The sequence below is a fragment of the Acinonyx jubatus genome, chromosome A1 (genome assembly GCF_027475565.1).
Source record: "Acinonyx jubatus isolate Ajub_Pintada_27869175 chromosome A1, VMU_Ajub_asm_v1.0, whole genome shotgun sequence".
In the NCBI taxonomy this organism is placed as follows: domain Eukaryota; kingdom Metazoa; phylum Chordata; class Mammalia; order Carnivora; family Felidae; genus Acinonyx; species Acinonyx jubatus.
In genome coordinates this window covers 131,157,137-131,178,336 of record NC_069380.1, presented here as the reverse complement: position 1 = coordinate 131,178,336, position 21,200 = coordinate 131,157,137, and the positions used below count along the sequence as shown (strand labels likewise).

The 21,200-nt window shown below is 39.6% G+C and overlaps 2 protein-coding genes across 3 annotated transcripts in view; one reads left to right on the top strand and one right to left on the bottom strand.

The window, feature by feature from the left end:
- Positions 1-9,025, bottom strand: part of NLN (neurolysin) — a 99,035-nt gene extending 90,010 nt beyond the window's left edge. Inside the window, exon 1 of the mRNA XM_015065330.3 lies at positions 8,835-9,025. Within this exon, the coding sequence (XP_014920816.1) occupies positions 8,835-8,875 (41 nt within the window). The 5' untranslated portion in view covers positions 8,876-9,025. The remainder of the gene's footprint in view (positions 1-8,834) is intronic.
- The window catches only part of SGTB (small glutamine rich tetratricopeptide repeat co-chaperone beta), a 49,365-nt gene continuing 37,160 nt past the window's right edge, over positions 8,996-21,200 (top strand). Inside the window, exons 1-3 of one of the 2 annotated variants that reach the window (XM_015065329.3) lie at positions 8,996-9,319; positions 10,801-10,922; positions 20,375-20,478. In XM_015065329.3, the coding sequence (XP_014920815.1) occupies positions 10,823-10,922; positions 20,375-20,478 (204 nt within the window). In that variant the 5' untranslated portion in view covers positions 8,996-9,319; positions 10,801-10,822. The remainder of the gene's footprint in view (positions 9,320-10,800; positions 10,923-20,374; positions 20,479-21,200) is intronic. The other variant, XM_015065328.3, reaches the window with a different exon arrangement.

The window sequence follows — 21,200 nt, the reverse complement described above, 5'->3', positions numbered from 1 at the left end:
TTATACTAAGTGAGATAAGTCAGTCAGAGAAAAACAAATACTATATGAATTTCACTCATGTGGAATTTAAGAAACAAAACAAATGCGCAAAGGGGGAAAAAAAACGGAGAGAGAGGCAAACCAAGAAACAGACTCTTAACTACAGAGAACAAATTGATTGTTACCCTAAAGGTGGTGGGTGGGGGAACAGGAAGAAAAAATAAAAGATGTGAGGCAGAAAAAGAATTTTCCTCTTAGTCTTGAGGTTAAATACGATTAGGTATCAAAGACACCAGCTATGTGTGGCTTGGAAATAGAAGGATATCCTTTTGAGTGCCAAGTAGGTGGAATGGGATAGGATCTTCCAATGTACACTGAGGTAATCAGAAACCCCAATTTTGTAAGCTGGAGTTTCTCATACTTCCTTCAGTTTATGTTGATTTTCTTTTGGTTTCACTTAATAATTAGAAAAGTCATTTCAAAAAAGTCAACATTCATGATAGATAAAGGTTTCAAATATGCAAAATGAAACATAAAAGTACTAGAAGAAAAGTCAGGTGATTTAAAAAAATTCTAATCTTGGGGTAGAAGGACATTCTAGGCACATGACCAAAGGCAGAAGTCATTAAAAAAAAACAAACAAAAAACTGATATACTTGATTACATAAAAATTTTAACTTGTGTAGAACAAAAAGCGGGAACAATCCACCCCAAAATTCAAAGACTAAAAAAAAAATTTAAAAAAAAATTGCAACATTTATGAAGGGCTATTACAAATTAATACTCTGAATTTAAAAACCTCCAAAATCCAACCAGGTAATTCACAAACATGAAAATAATAGCTAACATATATTGAGCTTTGATGTGCCAATATTGTAGACCAAATGCTAAAATGACCTCCATTTCACCCCTCTATGTACCTATGACTTCTTACAATTTTGAGTTTGCTGCTCCTCCCATCAGGATAGTCTGTCTTTGGGAGTTGCTCTGGCCAGCATAATGTGGCATAGTTGATGGTACTCCAGTTTGAGCCTAAACTTCAGGAGGCCTGTATACACTTCCACTCTCATGGAACCCTGCCATCGCCATAAGAACAAGTCAGAATTAGCCTCTTGGAGGATGAGAGAGAATGTGAAAGAGAGCCAAACGGCCCCAACTTTTGCCATCCCAGATCCCCAAATATATGACGCAGCTCAGCCAAGATCAACAGAGCTGCCTACACAATCCATGGCTGATAGGTGGAATGATCCTGGTCAAGACCAGAAAAACTGCCCTGCAAACACAACGTGTGTCAGCAACATAAACATTTATCACTATACTCCCGAGATTTGGTTTGCTACATAGCATTATTTTGGCAATAGTAATGGATATAGTCAAGTAATGTTCAAAGTACTCTATATTTATTTACTCTCAATCTTAAACAGGTGATATGAGACAACAGCGAATATATATTGGTCTCTGCCCCTGATTCTTGGCAATGAGCTCCTAAAAACCTTATTACTTCCTAAGTGATAAGGGCACTAGGATCATCTTTTGTTGTAATATTTGGTTTCTGACGCTGGTTCCCGACACAGGGCTCCTGAAAGCCTTGAAATGTCCTGGCTGATAGGAGTGTCTTTTGTTCTGATGAAGTGACTGGATAGGCTCCTAGATGAGGGCTGGTCACCAAAAACAGCCATGATTAGAAGATTGAAATTTTTAGCCTTCCCTCCCATTCTCTTGAGAAGGGAGAAGGGCTGAAAATGGAATTAACGACATATCATGACTACCTCATGAAACCTCCATCAAAATCCCAATAATAAGGGGTTTGGAGAGCTTCTAGTTTGGTGAACACGGCCATGTTCCAGGAGGATGATGCACCCCAACTTCAAAGAGACAGAAGCTCCTGTGCTCAGACCTCAGTATCTCTTCATCTGCATCCTTACAATAATGTCCTTTAACTGGTAAACATGTTTCCTGAGTTCTGGGAGCTACTCTAGCAAATTAATTGAACCCAAGGAGGGAGTCATGGGAACCTGAGACTTATAGCCAATAGGACAGAAGCAGTGGAAACAACATGGACTTGAAATTGGCATCTGGAGTTGGGTTAGCAGACTTGTGGAGCCAGCCCTTAACCTGGGGGATCTGATGGTATCTCCAGGTAGACAGTGTCAGAATTAAGTTAAAATGTAGGACACCCAGCTGGTGAGGCAGAGAATTGCTTGCTGTGAAGAAAACTTCCACACACATTTGGTGACCTAATTGTCATAAGCCAAAAGTTCTGTGTGAGTAGTAAAAGGCCTCCTAGGAGAAGGAACAACTGTTTTTCTACTACAGATGAGTACAATTTTTCCCTCTCTTATCTCATCTCCTGTACTCCACTCCAGTCACAATGGCCTCTTCGAGTTCTCAAACACATCAGGCACAATACCAGCTTCTCACTGAGCCCTCTCCTGTAAAGTCACCAATACTAAATACCCATCTATCCTGCTTTATTTTTTGCCCCCTAGCACATTTTCCCATTTAACATATGCTGTATTTTCCTTATCTGTCTTTCCCGTTAGAAAGAACATAAGCCCCACGAACATAAGGATTTGGGGCTGCTTTGTTCATCACTGTATCACTAGACCTAGAATAATGTTTGGCACATAATACTCAGTAAATATTTGGCGAGTGAAAAAAATCAGCCAATCAATTTCAGCTTGCTGATGAAGAAATAAACACAGAAAAATTAAGTAACTCTGCCTAAGATCACAGTGCTAGTCAGTGGCAGAGGCAAGCAGGCTACAGATTATTCTAGTCTAGTCTAGAGTACTATACTACCTGCCTTTCTAAAGCAGAGTGTGGCATATACATATGTGCCCAATAAGCATCAATTTCCTTGGTTCTTCATACTTTAATCTAGGTGCTTCTCTCCACAGAAGTTCTCTCTTTCGTCTTAACCAAAGAAGTGATATTATTTAAACATGAGAAAGTACTAGGACGTTTCTGTGCAAAACCAGGGGTAAAGAGCAACAATAAAAATCCTCCTTTACAACATTTTAAAATCCATTTATACAACTAATGTGTAACCTTTGATATTTGTAACTTAAAACCTTTTCTCCATTAGTATTTTTTTTTTAGCACCATTGTAAAATTCTGGGGTTTCTATCTACTGGATTTGGGGAGACAATCTCGATTTTATTTAATTACAGTTAAGATACATAAATGTTAAGTTTATGAATAACTATAATTTAATTTGTCTGACTTTCTAAGACTTCCCATATGAATAAATTGGGAATGCCTGGGTGACTCAGTCAGTTAAACGGTTAAGCATATAACTCTTAGTTTCGGCTTAGGTCATTATTTCCTCCTTTGTGGGATCGAGGGCCGTGTCAAGCTCTGCACTGACAGCAAGGAGCCCGCTCGGTATTCTCTCCCTCTCCCTCTCTGCCCCTCTACTGCTTGCATGTGTGTGTGCATTCTCTCAAAACGAATAAATATTTTTTAAAAAAGGAAAAAGAAAACAAGGAACTTTTTTGGTCTTCAGATCACAAGTCCTGAAATTTTATGAGAGAATTAAACTCACCAAATAAACTCTCAAAAAAAAAAAAAGTGCAAGTGAATGTAAATTATAATAAGAAAAGTTTCAGGGCATCTGGATGGCTGTTGGTTGAGTGACTTCGGCTCAGGTCATGGTTCATGAGTCCAAGCCCTGCATCTGGCTGCTCGTTGCTGTAAAGGCGGAGCCCACTTTGGATCCTCTCTCCCGCTTTCCCCACTTGCACTTTCTCTCTCTCTCTCAAAAATAAACATTAAAAAATAAACATTTAAAAAAACAATAAGAAAAGTTCTACTTAACTAATTGGTAAGGATAAAAAATATTAAAATGCTCAGTGTTGGTAATCGTGTAGGAAACTAGCATTTATAAACTCCACTGGTAAGAGTGAAATTTGGTCGAAACTTTTTGGAAAAAAATAGGTACCAAAGGCCTGAAAGATGTGCATCAAAGGCCTCTGATGTACAAATTCCTTTGCTAAAAACTTATATTGATGAAATAATTAAGGATTTGGAAAAAGACCTAATAGCAAGAATGTTTATCTAAGCACTATTACTCAGCAAGAAGTTGGGAAGAGTTATATCCAAAAGTAGGGATTAATTATCATACATTTCCAAATGGACTATATTGTAACTCTTTATATTATGGAAGAGTGCTTGCAGTACATAAAAATTATAATAAATATGGTATAATCTCATATTTGTAAAAACAAAAACATCTATGTAGAAAAGATTTTGGAAGCTATTAACACATGGCTCTTCTGGATCGGTGGACTTGTTTCTTTTGCTTGTCAATATTTTCTAGTTTTCCACAGTGAACACGCATTGCTGTCATAATTTTTAAAACCAAGGGTTTTTTTAATTGAATGAGGAAACGAGGGCCATTATAGGCATAATCTGGACTAAATATTGTTGAGTCATCTTTCCCATTTGTCTTTTTGATCATGCCATGATCCATCCCTCACTCTACATTAGATTCTGCTTGGCTCAAATTCTGTGCAATTTAGATGAGGTAGGAAGGGAAATTCTCCTGGTTTAATTGCTATGGCAACACAAGTTGAAAGAAATCTTAGATTTAGTCTAGTCCTTTTCATTTTACAAAATAAGGAATTTGAGAGATCCAAGATATTGAGTGATTTACTTAAGGTCATAGGTTATCTCAACAGCAAGCATAATGTCTTCAGATTCTCAGTCCCCTCATTCCCAAGAACTTAGCCTAGTAATCCATCAATGATATGGGCTGCTCAAATGGCTTTGGAAGGGGATATATAGCAGCTCTGCCAACAGGAAAACACAAGAAGAATCTTAAGTCAGTAAATAAAAACCTGGTCACTTTAAAACACTAAAATGAACTCCCAAGTGTCGGAAGAAATTAGGAAAAATATATCAAGAGAACACAGAGGCCTTCCATGTTGCCTAGTATCGACTGTTTTTTGGAGGATACAGTTTGAAACAAAGATATTGTGATTAACTCACTCACAAATGCTGTAATATAATGACTACTACTACTGTATATGTTGATTAACTGTAATATTATGCTGTTAAGTAATAAAATAGTTGCTATAGTTGATCACCAGCTTTTTTTTAAAGTTTATTTATTGAGAGAGACAGAGAGACAGAGAGAGAGAGAGAGGAGAGTGCACGAGCAGGGGAGGGGCAGACAAAGAGAAGGAGAGAGAGAGAATCCAAGCAGGCTCTGCACTGTCAGCACAGAGCCCAATGTGGGGCTTGAACTCACAAACTGTGAGATCATAACCTGAGCCAAGATCAAGAGTCGACACTTAACCAACTAAGCCACCCAGGTACCCCTGATTACCAGCTTCTAACAAGATAATAATTGCATGGCTTTCTATATATTTATTTTCTTCCACACATAAACAAAGAATTTGAGTAACAAGGGGCACTTGGGTGGCTCAGTCAGTTAAGCATCTGACTCTTGGTTTCAGCTCAGGTCATGATCTCATGGTTCATGGGTTCAAGCTTCTCAATGGGCTCTGTGTGGAGCCCACTTGGGATTCTCTCTTTCCCTCTCTCTCTGCCCCCCTCCCCTGCTCTCACACCTCTCTCAGAAAAAAAAAAAAATCTGAGTAACACAGACCAGTGGTTCTCAAAATGTGGTTTGCAATCCTTGGGGATGGGAATATGGAGAGGGGTCCTTGAGACCATTTCAAGTCATCTGTGAGGTTAAAAGTATTTCATGATAGGGGCGCCTGGGTGGCGCAGTCGGTTAAGCGTCCGACTTCAGCCAGGTCACGATCTCGCGGTCTGTGAGTTCGAGCCCCACGTCAGGCTCTGGGCTGATGGCTCAGAGCCTGGAGCCTGTTTCCGATTCTGTGTCTCCCTCTCTCTCTGCCCCTCCCCCGTTCATGCTCTCTCTCTCTGTCCCAAAAATAAATAAACATTAAAAAAAAAAAAGTATTTCATGATAATACTATGATATTATTTACTTTGTTCACTTGGTCAACATTTGTACTGATGGTAAGAAGCAATGGTAGATAAAATCATTGGCACCTTAGAACAAATCAAGGCAGTGGCACCAAAATGTCTTAGTAGTCATTATACTCTTTACGACCACTCACTCATGCTAAAAATTAATGTCAATTTCACTTTCATGAAATAGTAAAATGTTTAATTTTATTAAATCTCAATCACTGAATGTGTATGTGTGGCAATGTATGCATACAGCATTTTTGCTGCAGAAATTCTCTCAAAAAATGTAACAAAATGAGCCTGTCACTTCAAGGAACTGACAGTATTTGTTAGCAGTGATAAAATGTCAGCTTTAAAATGAAAATTAGAATTTTGAAAAAGTGTATCTGGCATTGTGAGCTTGCTAGTTCCCTAATACTTCGAGACATTTATGATGAGATGGATGATGATATTAGGGAATATGATTTGATATTGTAAAACGTAATGTATCAACATTAGGAAGATCTGTTTAACAGAGTGAACTGCTATTTTCCAAGTAACCAATGTTTGGTATTTGAAAATCATGGGTAAAAGATCCGTTTAAAATCTAAGATAGACACATGGATTTTAATATGATAGAGTAAGAAAAGTACATGGGTAGTTTCATATTCTGCATTGAAACTAATCTTTAAAACACTACCACATATCAAACTTTGGTATGATATAAAGCATATCCATGATTACTTTTAAAAAGTAGTCCCAGGGGTGCCTGGGTGGCTCAGGCATTTAAGTGTGTGACTCTTGGTTTCAGCTCAGGTCATGATCTCACGGTTCATGGGTTCAAGCCCCATGACAGTGAGGGGACTGCTTGGGATTTTCTTTCCTTCTCTCCCTGCCCCTCCCCTGCTCACTTTGTCTCTGTCTCTCTCAAAAAATAAATAAATTTAAAAAGAAAAGTAGTTTTTCCAAATATATATGAATGGGAGGTGGAATTTTTTTCATCTTAAACCAAAACAGTGTAACATATCAAATGCAGAAGCAGATGTAAGAATTCAGCTATTTTCTATTAAGTCACACATAGACAAAAGGTGGAAACAACCCAAATGTCCATGGACAGATGACAAACAAATGTCACATATCCAGACAATGGAATATTATTCAGCTTTAAAAAGGAAGGAAATTCTGACCTAAGTACATGGATGAAACTTAAAAACATTATGCTAACTCAAATAAGCCAGTCACAAATACTTTATGATTCTACTTGTATGAGGTACCTAAAAAAGTAAAATTCATAGACAGAAAGAATAGTGGTTACCAGGGATGGGAAAGAAGAGAATGAGGAGTTATTGTTTAATGGGTACAGAGTTTCACTTTAGGATGATGAAAAAGATCTGGAGACAGATAATGGTAATGGTTGCACAACAATGTTTAAGTTCTTAATGCCACTGAATCTTGCACTTAAAAATGATTAAAATGTCAAATGTTAAGTTATGTATATTTTACAACAATAAAAAAAAAGCTGAAGAAAAGGAAAAAAAAACCCACAATTCCACTCTTCTTACTCATGTTTTTGGAGGAGTTTTGGAAAATAGTTTGGAAAATAGTTTCATTTTTAATGAAATGTTATTTGTGCATGTAATGAGTTATTGTTTTATAAATAAACTAATAAATACTTTACAATTCCCTAGTTTTCATTTCTAATATGGTTAATATGGATAGATCTAGTACAACCCACATAAACAGAAGCTCTTAGGTCCTCAATGATTTTTGTAAGGTAAAGAGGTCTTGGGGCTAAAAAGTTTGAGAATCGGTATCTTACACGATATTTATTCTCTCTTCTTACACCTGCATTATTTATCTTCACTGGTTGGTATAGCTGCTTTTGAAGTTGTTATCACTTGCAGCCTGCAGACTAAAAGGACAGCGTGAAATATGGCCAAAACCATCACATTAACTCTTTATAATTACTACTGTCCCTTGGACGCACCATAAGTATAAGGACTGAGCAACATAAAGCTCCTCACGGAGGAGTGACCATGTACAACAGAAAACTGTTAAAAAGGTTGAATGCTTAACATTTCCCAAAGTAGTTTTATAAGTATCTAGCAAGAAAGACACATTTCCTTTTTTCTGTTGGATCTTCATTAGGATGTACAGTTCAAGGCTGTCTTCGGGAATGGGAGTGGTAGAGGCATTGTTTCTGAAAACCACTCCATCTAGCGCATCCAAGCAAAGAATTTAATTCTCTCACCATCTTGCTACTGGTCTGTTGCAGAGGGGTGTGGCTTGGGAGCTAGGAAGCAATCCAAAACAGCAGCTGAGGCTGCCCCAAACCGTGTCCAAGCAATAATTTCCTCCATTTTGGGCCAAGTCAATTTGCCCCAGCAAGAGGCCGAATGTTTTATGGGGAAGAGGTAAATAAAAAGGAAATTAGAAAGCATGGACGGAGAAAAGCCGCAAAACCATAGCGGTTTCATCTTGCAAGGACGTTAAACGATTTGTATGCTAATGATGTGCGTGAGGGGCAAATTAGAATCCCTATTCCTGAGTCTACAGCTGCCGGCACTTTCAATAAGAGGTCTGCAGTTCTGGATGGGGGGCGGGGGGGAAGTCAAACGATTTTCTTATCCGAACCATCCTTCTGCATTCATTTTGGGCCGGGCCTGTGACCAGTCTCGCTGACTGCAGCTGAGGCAGTCCCAAACAAAGGGGAATGGATGCCTTCCCAAGAGAGCGGAGGAGGGAAAGGTGGCCCCAAGTTCCCCCGCGCCAGGTGTCCCTCAGGGCAGAGCATGCGGGCCGCGGGGAGGGAGAGGCCCAGGAGCGTCAGAGGGGTGCGCTTGGGAAAGCCCGAGCACAGGCACTTGGCACTGACAGGACGGAAAACCACTCCCGGCCCACAGTCAAGGTTAACCCGCACACCGAGATACCTGTGGAGGCCTCGCACAGCCGAAAGGCACTGGGCGATCATGGGAGCGCCGAGAGGCGGTGGCGGCGGCGGCGGCGGGCGCGTTGTCCTCCGGTTTGGGGTTGAGGGAAGCGGGGCGCCCGGGAGCCAAGAGGCGGCCTAGCGGAGGAGGCAACAGCGGCGGTGGCTGCCAGCCCTGCCCGCGCCCTCCCACGTGCGGCAGCACCACGCCGGCGCCCACTTGGGCCCCGCCCCCCCGGCTTGCGCCCCGCCCCGCGCTCCCGGCACCGCCCCGGGGGCGGTTCTGGCGAGACCCACTGGCCGGGAGCAAAGCGCACAGCCGGGTGGGCTGAGGGGCGGCGGCGGCCCCAGAGCAGCGGAAGTTTTGGCGACCGCTGGCACTACTACGATCGGGAGCCAGGCTGAAGCTCGGAGGACCAGCGAGCGGGCGGACCGGTTTACGGACGCCCGTGGGCCCGCTGCCACCATCTCGCGTCCTCTTGCCTGGTAAGGGGCTTCTGTCTGGGATGGGTGCGTCTTCTGCCGCCCCAGGTGGGGCCTGCACCGCGCACCCGCATCAAACCCCGTCTGGGCCGAAGCGAGGCCCGGGTACCCAAGGGAGGTAGGAGGTCGATGTGTTATGGGGAGAAGAAGGGGGAGAAGACGGGAGGAGATTGGCTATCTTCGTTTCCCCTCCTCACCTTCTTCACTCCCCATTCTTTTTTCACCTTCTGCCCTGGGGCCTTATTTAATACTTGCAACCCCATGGCCTAAAGACTGGGCTTGCCTTTAGAATAAGCCTAGAAATAATAAACATCCTGGCGGCGGGTACCACACCCTGGCTTTGGATTAGGGAACCTGGAGAACAGATGGATGATGCGATTTAGTGGAAATAAGCCATTAATGCCGGCTGGCCCTGCGCCACTGTTTGGATGCGATAGTATTCCATGTGAATGAACATGACCGGGAGCTTCCAGCTTGTCCACGAGAGCACAGCTACTGCAGAGAGCACTGGTCGGTGTGTAGTATCCATCGATTTAGGCAATGATTTTCCGACATATCTAGATTAAATAGAAATGCTATTTTTATTAAGAATGACACTCAATAGTTGAACACCCTTTCATTAATATACTTCCTCCTCAAGTAACAGTCTCAGCCTAAAAAAGTTGGTGCAGTGTAAATTATGCATACATTTAAAAAAAATCTCATGAAATAGACGAAGATGCTTATTGTAGATGAGCATCTGAGTCAGCAGTATGAAATCTCCCTCAACATAGTACTGAGGCCTTTTGGGGATTTCTACTTCTGTATCTGTACCCCTGTCCTTATCCGTATCTGTACCATATATACTGTTAAGATATAATGAGATAATGGGGCGCATGGGTGGCTCAGTCGGTTAAGCGTCTGACTTCTGCTGAGGTCATGATCCCACAGTTCCAGGGTTCCAGCCCCCCATCGGGCTCTGTGCTGACAGCTCAGAGCCTGCAGTTCGGAGCCTGGAGCCTGTTTTGGATTCTGTGACTCCCTCTCTTTCTTTGCCCTTCACCGCTCACACTCTGTCTCTCAAAAAATAAATAAACATTAAAAAAAAAATACAGTGAGGTAGTCAGTGACTCTCTCTCTCTCTCTCTCTCTGCCCCTCCACTGCTCACACTCTGTCTCTGTCTCTCAAAAAATAAATGTTAAAAAATTAAAAAAAAAAAAAAAGATCCAGTGAGTTAGTGTCTAAGCTTGTGTGGTACATGTTTTGAGAAAAATTCTACTTTTGCAAGTTTTAACATAATCTAATACTACTGGGTATAAATCAAAATATGTGATATATTATCATAACAATACTTTGTGTTCTCCTGACTTTTAAAAGAAGAATGAAGGTAATGCAGGTTTTGTTTTTGCTTTTTACTTTTGATGTAATTTATAACCCTTGTTATTTATAACTTTCCTAATTCTTTAAAATAACTTAGATCAGTGTTTTCCTTTTTCTTATCAAGGAAAAGCATTTAAGCTTTTAAAATGTCATCTATCAAGCACTTAGTTTATGCAGTTATTCGTTTCTTACGGGAACAAAGTCAGATGGATGCTTATACTTCGGATGAACAAGAAAGTTTGGAAGGTAGGCATGAGCGCTTTTTGTTCATTTGTATTATAAATAAAGACTAAAATAGCTATAAGCCTGACTTTATGACCTATAATAACAAAATGATAATGTTTTGTTGATCTTTTGAGAAGAGAGATCCTGTGTCCATTCTCTGAGGCTTGTTTGGTTTTAATTAACAATACAATAGGAGGACTGTGATTCACTTATTGAGGACCTAGTATGTGTCAGAACTATGCTGTTCACACTGTGGGGAATTTTTTCTTTATAGTAACTGCCAAGTTAGTATTATCCTCATTTAACAGATAATAAATGAAACCAGATAGATTAAGTAACATAACAGCGAAATGTGGCAAAGCTGACATTTAAATCCTGGTTTTTATTCTGAAGATCTTGTGTCTTCCTGTTAGGAAAGCATCTCGTTTAGGATTGATATATGAAAATACCTTAGTCATCATAAAAGCAGTATGTAAAAGTCTAATAATTACATCACAATTAAACTCTAACAACGTTCTATTTGGACACTTGAAAATGAGAGGATTTTACCCTTGTTTTATGTAAGCTTTAAATATTAGATTTGGTAATCTGTAAAGTTGAGTGAGACTTGCATGAAAGCATCATGTGTTTCCTTGACACCATCTTTTCTGCTTCACATTTATGCATTATAAAATTTAAATTCACTATAACCATGGAAAGATTGAATTCTGCAGATGAGCTTGTGGAGGTTCAATGAGTATACCTTCCTTGTGGCCTAAAGACTTAATTATTGCAATGAGACAGTGCATTTGGGAGAATTTAATAAGTTTTACAATTTGATTTTGTCATCTTGAAGCTATTTCTCCTATAAAAGGGATCCCTCTATTAATTTCAGTAGGCACTTCCATTGTGAATATGCTTTTAAGAGGTGGGGATGAAAATTGGCATTTGCTCTAAATCTGCTTGCAATCTGGTGAGATGCTGTCTTTCCAGGTGGCAGTGAGAGGAGCAGGTGACACACAGTTGGAGAACATTGCAGTTGGTTCATTTCATATTAAAATCTTTTTGTCCTCAGTTAGACTATGTGAAGGTAAAGGTGACTGGTTATCTAAAGAAAGTGTTAGTTATGGTTTCTCAGTAATAAACACATAAATGCAATTATTTAATAAAAGATGTTTCTTTCCTAATCAAAGCAGTATAATACTTTTAAGGGCCAGAAAGAAAATTGAGAGGTTTCTAAAAATCAAGATGTTATGCCCTATTTTTAGGATGGTCTTCAGCCAAAAATATGTGCCTTCATCTGTTTGTTATGTATGGCAGTCGGAAATAGTGCCAATTGTTTTTGACCGACCCCTATTTTTGACTCTGTGAGTCTAATTTAATTGAGTATGAAATCATGTGGAGAAGTCTGCCCACCTTCTAGACATTTAAAAAAGCTCTAGGAAAGGAGCCTGAGTTCTAGTACCAGCCTTCCCATAGTGGTGAAGAATTATAGCCTTATCAGCTTTGAGCTTTTTCATCAGATTTTGTCACCCACACCTAATTGTCATCATCTACCGACATCTACTTCATGTGGCTCCTGCCCTCTGTCACTCTTTCTAGTACTACTCCTGTCTTAATTCTTGGCAGTTGCAGTGTACTCATAGGTGATTCTTTGAGTTCTCTCAATACTTCTGTTCCTTGGCCTCTCCTCCAGTGATCTCAACCAGTCAGCTGTTTGGCCATACCCTAGACTAGTGGTTCTCAACTCAGGATGATTTTGCAACATCTGGAGATATTTTTGATTGTCACCAGTGGGGGGCTGCTCTATGGCATCTAGTGGGTAGAGGCCCTGGAAATTGCTAAACATACTATAATGCACAGGATGGACCCCAAAACAAAGTCCAAAATGTCAGCAGTGCCAACGGTGAGAAACTCTTCCCTGGGCATTATCATTACTGAAACTGCATTCTCCCCATAATCTCTATCGTCAACATAACACTTCCTGACCACTACTGCCTGTCTTTCCAACTCACTCCCTCTAAAATCGCTACCTCAACAATTCTTGACCCTACCAATACCTCCAGTATGTTGATCCCTTACCTTTCATACCCCTTTTCTTACCCCATTTAAATACCCTGGTTCATAATTATGTTCATGCATTGTACATCTCTCCCTTTCTTGTAAAACCCAACCTTGTTTAAATTCAGCTCTCCACCTACTATGTGCTCATGTCCATGTGACTTTGTATAGATGGAACAAAACCTATAACTTTGCCGATCGATCCCACTTTGATTTCATCATCATGAGCCTCAGGTGGACCTGTCATGCTGCCTGGCAATCACACTGTCTCTTCCAAGTTCATTCACACTTTTGCTCTCCTAGACCACCACTTTAACACTTTCTCCCATCTTCTCAAACTCTCAAATCTCCTCCTCTGTACTCACTTTTAGTTCATGAGCTTCCTTCTTACCCTACCAAGATAATTGAAGGAATAAGAAAACAACTTCCACAGACTCCCCCTACCCCATCTACCCACCCACCAGCATGTACACCCCTACATATTCTGCTTGCTTGGCTAACTATTATATGCTATGTATGGACTAAATGTTTGTGTTTTCTCAAAATTCATATGTTGAAATCTAATGCCCAGTGTGAGGGTATTAGGAGGTGGAGCCTTCATGATTGAAGTTAGTGCTCTTATAAAGTGACCCCAAAGAACTCCTTTACTCTTTCTACCATGTGAGGACACAGTGAAGAGGTACCATCGATGAACCAGAAGGCAGGTTCTCATTAGACATTGAATTTACCAGCACCTTAATCTTGGACTTCCCAGCCTCCAGAACTATGAGAAATACATTTCTGTTGCTTATAAGCCACCCAGTCTATGGTATTCTGTTAGAGAGGCTGAAACAAGATTAAGATACCACAGATGAACTATCCATTGTCTTTTCTAAATGGAACCTCTTTACTGGCACACTGGGTCTGATTCCATCCTGTCTCACCTACTCTGGGATATCGCTCTAGTTATTCTACCCTTCTTGTCTTACATCAGCAGATTTTCACTCTATGTTGGATCATTTTTATCAGAATATACTTTTCATTGTTTCTCACTTCCTAAAAAAACAAAAACAACAGCTAATTACTCTTGCCATATTACCCCCTATTTCCAAACTACTGCCTACTTTTATTGTCTTGCTTTTGCTGGAAACCTCGTTGAAAGAATTATCTATACTTTTTAAAATTCCTCTCTTATTCTTTCTTGTACCCATTCCAGTTTGGCCTTTGTTTCAGCCTCTCCACCCATAGTCTTCTCATCAAAGTCATCAGTAATTGCTGAGTTATTTAGTTCAGTGATCAGTTGTCAGTCTTCATGTGTCTTTTTAGCTGCTGTTGATAAAGCTGATGATATCCCTCATCTCACAGCCCCCACCCCTGCCCCGCTGTCATATATTTGATTCACTTGGCTTCCAGGATACCTCCTCACACTCTCTTGGTTTTCTTCTTATTGCTTGCTCCTTCTGTCTCCTTTGCTAGTTTCTCATCTCTTCCCTGACCTGGAGTGCCCAAGGTATAGTGCTTGATCTTCTCTTCATTATCTATGCTTATGTTTTTTTTTTTTTAAACGTTTATTCATTTTTGAGAGACAAAGAGAGACAGAATGTGAGTGAGGGAGGGGGAGAGAGAGAAGGAGACACAGAATCCCAAGCAGGCTCCAGGCTCTGAGCTGTCAGCAGAGAGCCTGACACGGGGCTTGAACTCACAAACCATAAAATCATGCCCTGTGCCGAAGCTGGACAGTTAACTGACCGAGCCACCCAGGTGCCCCTACACTTACTTTTTTGATGATGTCATTCAGTTTCTTGGCATTTAACTAAGACCTTCCTTCTGAACTGCAGATTTTTATATCCAACTGCCTACTAGATATCTCTACTTCTATGTGTAATAGGCATCTCAAAGTGAACATTTCCAAGACTGAACTCCTGATCCTCCCACCCAAAATCTGTTCCTTATCTCAGTTGATGGCAACTCTATCTTTTCAGTTGCTTAGGCCCCAAACTTGGGCATCATTCTGAACTCTTTCTCTTGGACTCTGCCTTTAATCATTTAGTAAATCCTGTTGGCTGTACTTTCAAAATTAGAGTCTTAACTGTTTCTTCCCATCTCCACTGATGTCACCCATGGATATAATTAAGTATTTCTCATCTTTTTTAATGTAATAGCCTCCAACTGATCTCTCTGCTTTTGTCCTTGCAGCTTTGTTGACTATTCCCAATACAGCTACCATTAATATTTTAAAACAGTATGTCAGGGGCCCCTGGGTGGCTCAGTCAGTAGAATGTGCGACTCTTGATCTCATGGTTGTAAGTTCCAGCCTCACGTGGGTGTAGACATTACATGAAAATAAAATCTTAAGGGGCGCCTGCATGGCTTAGTCCATTAAGCATCCAACTTCTGCTCAGGTCATGATCTTGGACTTTGTGAGCTCGAACCCCGCGTCCGGCTCTGTGCTGACAGCTTGGAGCCTGGAGCCTGCTTTGGATTTTGTCTCTCCCTCTCTCTCTGCCCTCCCCTGCTCATGCTCTGTCTCTGTCTCTTTCCCACACTTAAAAATAAGCCAACATTTTTTAAAAATTAAAAAAATAAAATCTTAAAAAAAAGAGTCTATCATTTCTCTACTCAAAATCTTGCAGTGACTTCTTCATGCTACTTAGTCATTGTTTAAAGTATTTATATAACTCAGGCTTCTGTAATGTGTTGTTCACAGACTCTTCGCCTTTCTCATTTGGCTTTAGGCAAATTGGCTTCCTAACTCTGAATACACAAAATCCTCTTTCCTAAAGGCTTCTGTTCTGGTTATTTTTTCTGCTTAGAATGTTGTTCTTCTAGATAATGGTAATACCCCCATCTTCTTTGAGTCTTTGTCAAATCTGTTTTCTGAATGAGGCGTACCCTGGGCACACTGTTACATCTGGAACCTGCTTCCCTGCTTTGCTCTCTGTACTCCCATATCTTCACCCTTCTCTACTTTTTATTGCTTATAGCCTCGCTCTTCACCCCTGTCCCTGAATGTCAGCCCCAAGAGGTCAGAGATCTTTTCTGTTTTATTCACTAATCTATCTAGCGCATGTACAAAAGTACCTGACACATTGAACTGCATGTAATATAGTGTAAGTACAGTAAACATGGGTTGAATTGAATTGGTGAATTGAATGAATCGAAGGATCCTGGGCATATCAGTTAGTTGGACTATATCTTTATTTCTAAGTCTGTTAAGGGAAACTGTCTGCCTCTTCTCCATCAGACAGATTTGTTAGGAGAATCAGAATCAGTCATGGCAGGTAACTAGAGTATGGAAACTTTTGAATAAAGTGCTGAACAGGTAGGATGTGGTAGGTGTTGAATAGAGTTCTTCACTGTCCTTCTCCTCATCAGTACCAAACACACTATTATTGTTTGGTGCTAAAGGGGAACAATATTTATATACAGTATTTGTTTATAGTGTATGACTTATTCATGAGTACGACCTCCTCAAAGGAGGATTGAATGTAATAATCCTTGTTTCATAAGTGAGAATCTTGAGGTAAAAGTAAGATAAATTATTGTACCTCGGTTATTTAATTGTTTTTGGCTGGATAAATAATAAGGTAGTCCTGAGTTTTTGCCATATTAGCCTCACCCCACATAATACTTCATGCTTTTTTGTCTTCCTTTTGCTGGAAAACTCTTTGAAAGAGCAGTCTATGCCTTTTCTAATTCCCCTTCTTCTCTTTTTTCTTGAACCCGTTCCAGTTGGGCCTTTGCCTCAATCTGTCCATCTACACTAACGTCATCAAGGTTAAACACTTTGGCAGCTAGGTTTACCTATCAAACAATTCTTTTTGCTTATACAGAGAATCTAAAACAGTCAAACTCATAGAAGCAGGGAGCAGAATGGTGGTTGCCAGAGCCGGGGAAGGAGAAAATGGGGAGGTGATTGTCAAAGAGTACAAAGTTTCACTTATGCAAGATAATCAAGTTCTAGAGGCTTACTACTCTTCACAGTGCTTATCATCAGTTGTTATATACTTAAAATTTGGTAGGAATATAGAACCTAGGTTAAGTGTTCTTACAACACACATAATAAAAGTGATAAGAGCAAACTTTGGGAGGTGATGAGTATGTCTCTGGATTCAATGGTGGTAATGGTTCCACAGGTGTATACTGATCCTCAAATTCATCGAGTTATAGATGTTAAATATGAATAGCTTTTCATATGTCAACCATACTTCAGTAAAGCGGTTTGAAAAAACACACAGCAAGTAATTGTGTTTAAAACAAAACATCCACCTCCTTTAATGATATTTAATTGTGTCTAGTATGTACAAGACATGTGTTTTAAGATCAGTGGCCACAGAGATAAAGGAGCTAGACTGAATTGCCTCAACAAGATAGAGCATAAAAATCCCTTAGTTACCACATGGACTTTTCACCTGTCAGTGTTTAGCACTGAAGTTACATACTCTGGTTTTTGGTTAAAGACTTGGTTGTGGACTATCCTTTTTTCCCATGGCTGTGAACTAATGTTTTGGAGTGCAGAAGGGCCCTACTCTACAGATTTTATTGTTGTTATTTCCTCTGTAATTTAACTATACTTCCATTGTAAACAAAGAAGTAGATTAACTTTATTGAATACCTACTATTTGCCATATATGTTAAAGTCAGAGATGAATAAGGTATAGGCCTTATCCTCATGGAGACAGTCTAATGTGGGAGATAGACATTTAAGAGCATGTCCTATAGTATGATAAGTAAAATAATAGAAACATGTACCAGTATGAGTTTACATGGTACAGTAAAGGAAATGACCAGTCTGATCAGGGAGGAAAGATATTGATCAAGAATCAATATATACACATAAACAGACACATTTACCATTATTATTGTTGTTGTTTACATTAACTGACTTCATGGCAGTGGGAGCATATTTTCTTGTAGCCCAATGTTTTTAGTGCTGGAGCAACTAAAGTGTGAAAACAAGCGCTTGGCAAGAATAGAAATTGAGAGGATGAGGAATGGGTAAACAGCAGATTATTTTCTATGTTAAAGGCACTCTGACTTCTTGTGGTTGGTAACTTAGTTGCTTATTAGTGTTTATTTATTTATTTAAAAATTTTTTTAATGTTTATTTATTTTTGAGAGAGAGAGACAGAGTGTGAGCGGAAGAGGGGCAGAGAGAGAGGGAGACACAGAATCTGAAGCAGGCTCCAGGCTCTAGCTGTCAGCACAGAGCCTGATGCAGGGCTTGAACTCACAGACCGCGAGATCATGACCCCAGCCGAAGTCAGACACTTAACCCACTGAGCCACCCAGGTGCCCCAATGTTTATTTATTTTTGATAGGGAGAGAAAGCGCGTGCAGGGGAGGGGCAGAGAGAGAGGGAGAGGATCTGAAGCTGGCTCTTTGCTGAGAGCAGAAAGCCTGATACAGGGCTCAGACTCACAAACCATGAGATCATGACCTGAGCCAAAGTTGGACGCTTAAGTGACTGAGCCACCCAGGTGCCCCAATCCAGTCCCTTTTCTAAGGAGAACTGTTCTGTGGATAGTGATAGTAATAGTATTTCTATTATGACAGAGGTGTTTTTCTCAGGGCCATAATTAATACATAATGTATCCTTTAAAAGTCATACACAAGTATCAATGAATCTATAATCAATCAGACAGAGGGAGATGAATACTCAATGATCTCTCTTATATGTGCAACGCTAGTAAATAAACAAAGCAAGCACATAGATACAGAAAAGAGATTGGTGGTTGTCAGAGGTGGGGCATGGAGGTGAGAGTAACGGGTGAAGTGTTTTTGTTCTGTTGTGTTTTTAGTTTAAATATATTGCATACAAATAATAATGAAAGTCATACATAAATATTTGTGAATCTATTCCATACTGCTTGGAAGTACACTGGACACTGTGGCTACATTCTCATCTTGTGGAGCCAGGAAAGAATTCCTTTTCAAAGGAGAGAATTCTCAAGATGAGAATCTGCCTCCATTCACCTCAGTGAGTACTTGTAGAGAGGACAGGTTATCTTTCTTCCCTGTGATTGCCCTGGTTTGGACTCCTTATGTTTAGATCGTTTAAGTAAGAACCCACTTGGTTTTCTGCTTCCATTTTCTCCTTCAGCTTGTCTTATTCTAATTCATTCTCTGCATTCCTATCAGACTTGTAGTTCTTTTTTTTTTTCTTTTTTAAATTAATTTTGTTTTTTAAAATTACATCCAAATTAGTTAGCAGATAGTGCAACAATAATTTCAGGAGTAGATTCCTTAATGCCCCTTGCCCATTTAGCCCATCCCCCCCCCACAACCCCTCTGTTTGTTCTCCATATTTAAGAGTCTCTTATGTTTTGTCCCCTCCCTGTTTTTACATTATTTTTGCTTCCCTTCCCTTATGTTCATCTGTTCTGTGTCTTAAAGTACTCATATGAGTGAAGTCATATGACACTTGTCTTTCTCTGACTGACTAATGTCACTTAGCATAATACCCTTTAGTTCCATCCACGTAGTTGCAAATGGCAAGATTTCATTCTTTTTGATTGGCAAGTAATACTCCATTTTATATATATACCACATCTTCTTTATCCATTCACAGACTTGTAGTTCTAAACACAAATCCAGTTATGTTATTCTCTTTCACTGAGTTCTTTAATGGCTCTCCATTTGCCCGTAGAGTGAAGTGCACATTCTTTAAGAATGTTATGTGAGGTGCCTTGTCATCCAATAACAGACTTGCTTTCTAGCATCATCTCCCATCGTGTCTTTCTACCCTGTCCATACCCTGGCCATATCAGTTATCTTGTCATATACCAAATGCAGATGACACACCTTATCACCATTTAACATGCTGTGTACTTTTGTGTTTCTCTGACTCCTTCTATTAAATGTAAGCTTCATCACATGAATAGTGATTTTTGTCTTTAGATTAACTGCTGTATTTCTACCATCTTGCATGTAGTAGGTGCTTAGGGTAAATTTGTATGCATGAATGAATTTTTTAAAGCCAACCTATCTATCTAAGTAAATATACCAGGATTAATATTTAGTGCTGTTTCTGTTACTGTTTTTGGTCAGGTTGAGAATTCTGTTTCTCACATAAAAGAAAGAAGATTTATTTTGTTTGTTTTATTCAAAACATTAGAACATTGGTGGATAATATATATTGGCAGGGAGGAATTACTTACTGTTAGTGACTGGCTTCAGCAAGAATATGATGTAATAGATATATTGAGAAATTATATTCTAGGTAACATCTTTCTTTAAGTGAGGAATAAGAAATCAAGTTGTCTTCCTTCAACAGCTGATCTATAAACAGAAGTCTCTATGTAGCTGAACCATTTAGTTTTCCTTATGTTCTGTGATCATAAATACTGAATTACCACAGATTACACGGAGTGCAGATTTCTACCAGAAAAAAAGAGGTTGTTTCTTTTTTTAGGTTGCTAATTTTCTTTTTCACTATTCAAATTTATTTCAAGTTGCAATTCAGTGCTTGGAGACAGTTTTTAAAATCAGCCCAGAAGATACTCATCTTGCAGTTTCACAGCCTTTGACAGAAATGTTCAGCAATTCCTTCTGTAAGGTAAGCTGTCATTGTTTTCTATTAGTATCTGATTTAAGTATGACTACAATATTATGTTGAGTTCTTAATATTTTACGGGCCAGGCCTTTAAGTACCTAACTTCTCCCTAGGTGTAAGGTAGATAGTTCACATGGATATGATTTGGGAACTAAAATATAACTCTTTTAATGTGCTTTTAGATTTTCATATTAGTAGCTATTCTCATTCTCTCACCTTCTTTTATATTTAATGATGTACTTTTTAAGTCCTTTATATTATCTGAGCATTTTTAGATTTCTGACATCTGTATTAACATTCCCCTAAAGCAATGAATAAAAGATAAAAACAAGATTTTCCTGCTTACGCAGCAACTAGGTAGAAATAGATTCATCAGGAATTGAATCATCACTTTGAAGCAGATTTCATCAAATTGGCCATTGTAAGGCCTCTTTAAAACAAGGGAAGGTTCAGGCTCAATGTGCAAACGTAACACTGAAAACCAAGTTTCTGATGTCTGCTCTTGAGAACTGTTTACATCGTCTCTGGTTTCTGGCCTTTTCAGGGAACATGACCATAAATTTGAAAATTTTAAGGTGACTGAGTTTAGGGCCCCAGGGTGATCTCCCATGTGTTTTTTGGTTACATTTTGATGCCTCATGAACTCATTTTGTTATTCTAGTTCTGTATTCAAGCTTCAGTACAGAAGGAGGCACTCAGGAGAGAGGCTGAATCATGTAGTATAT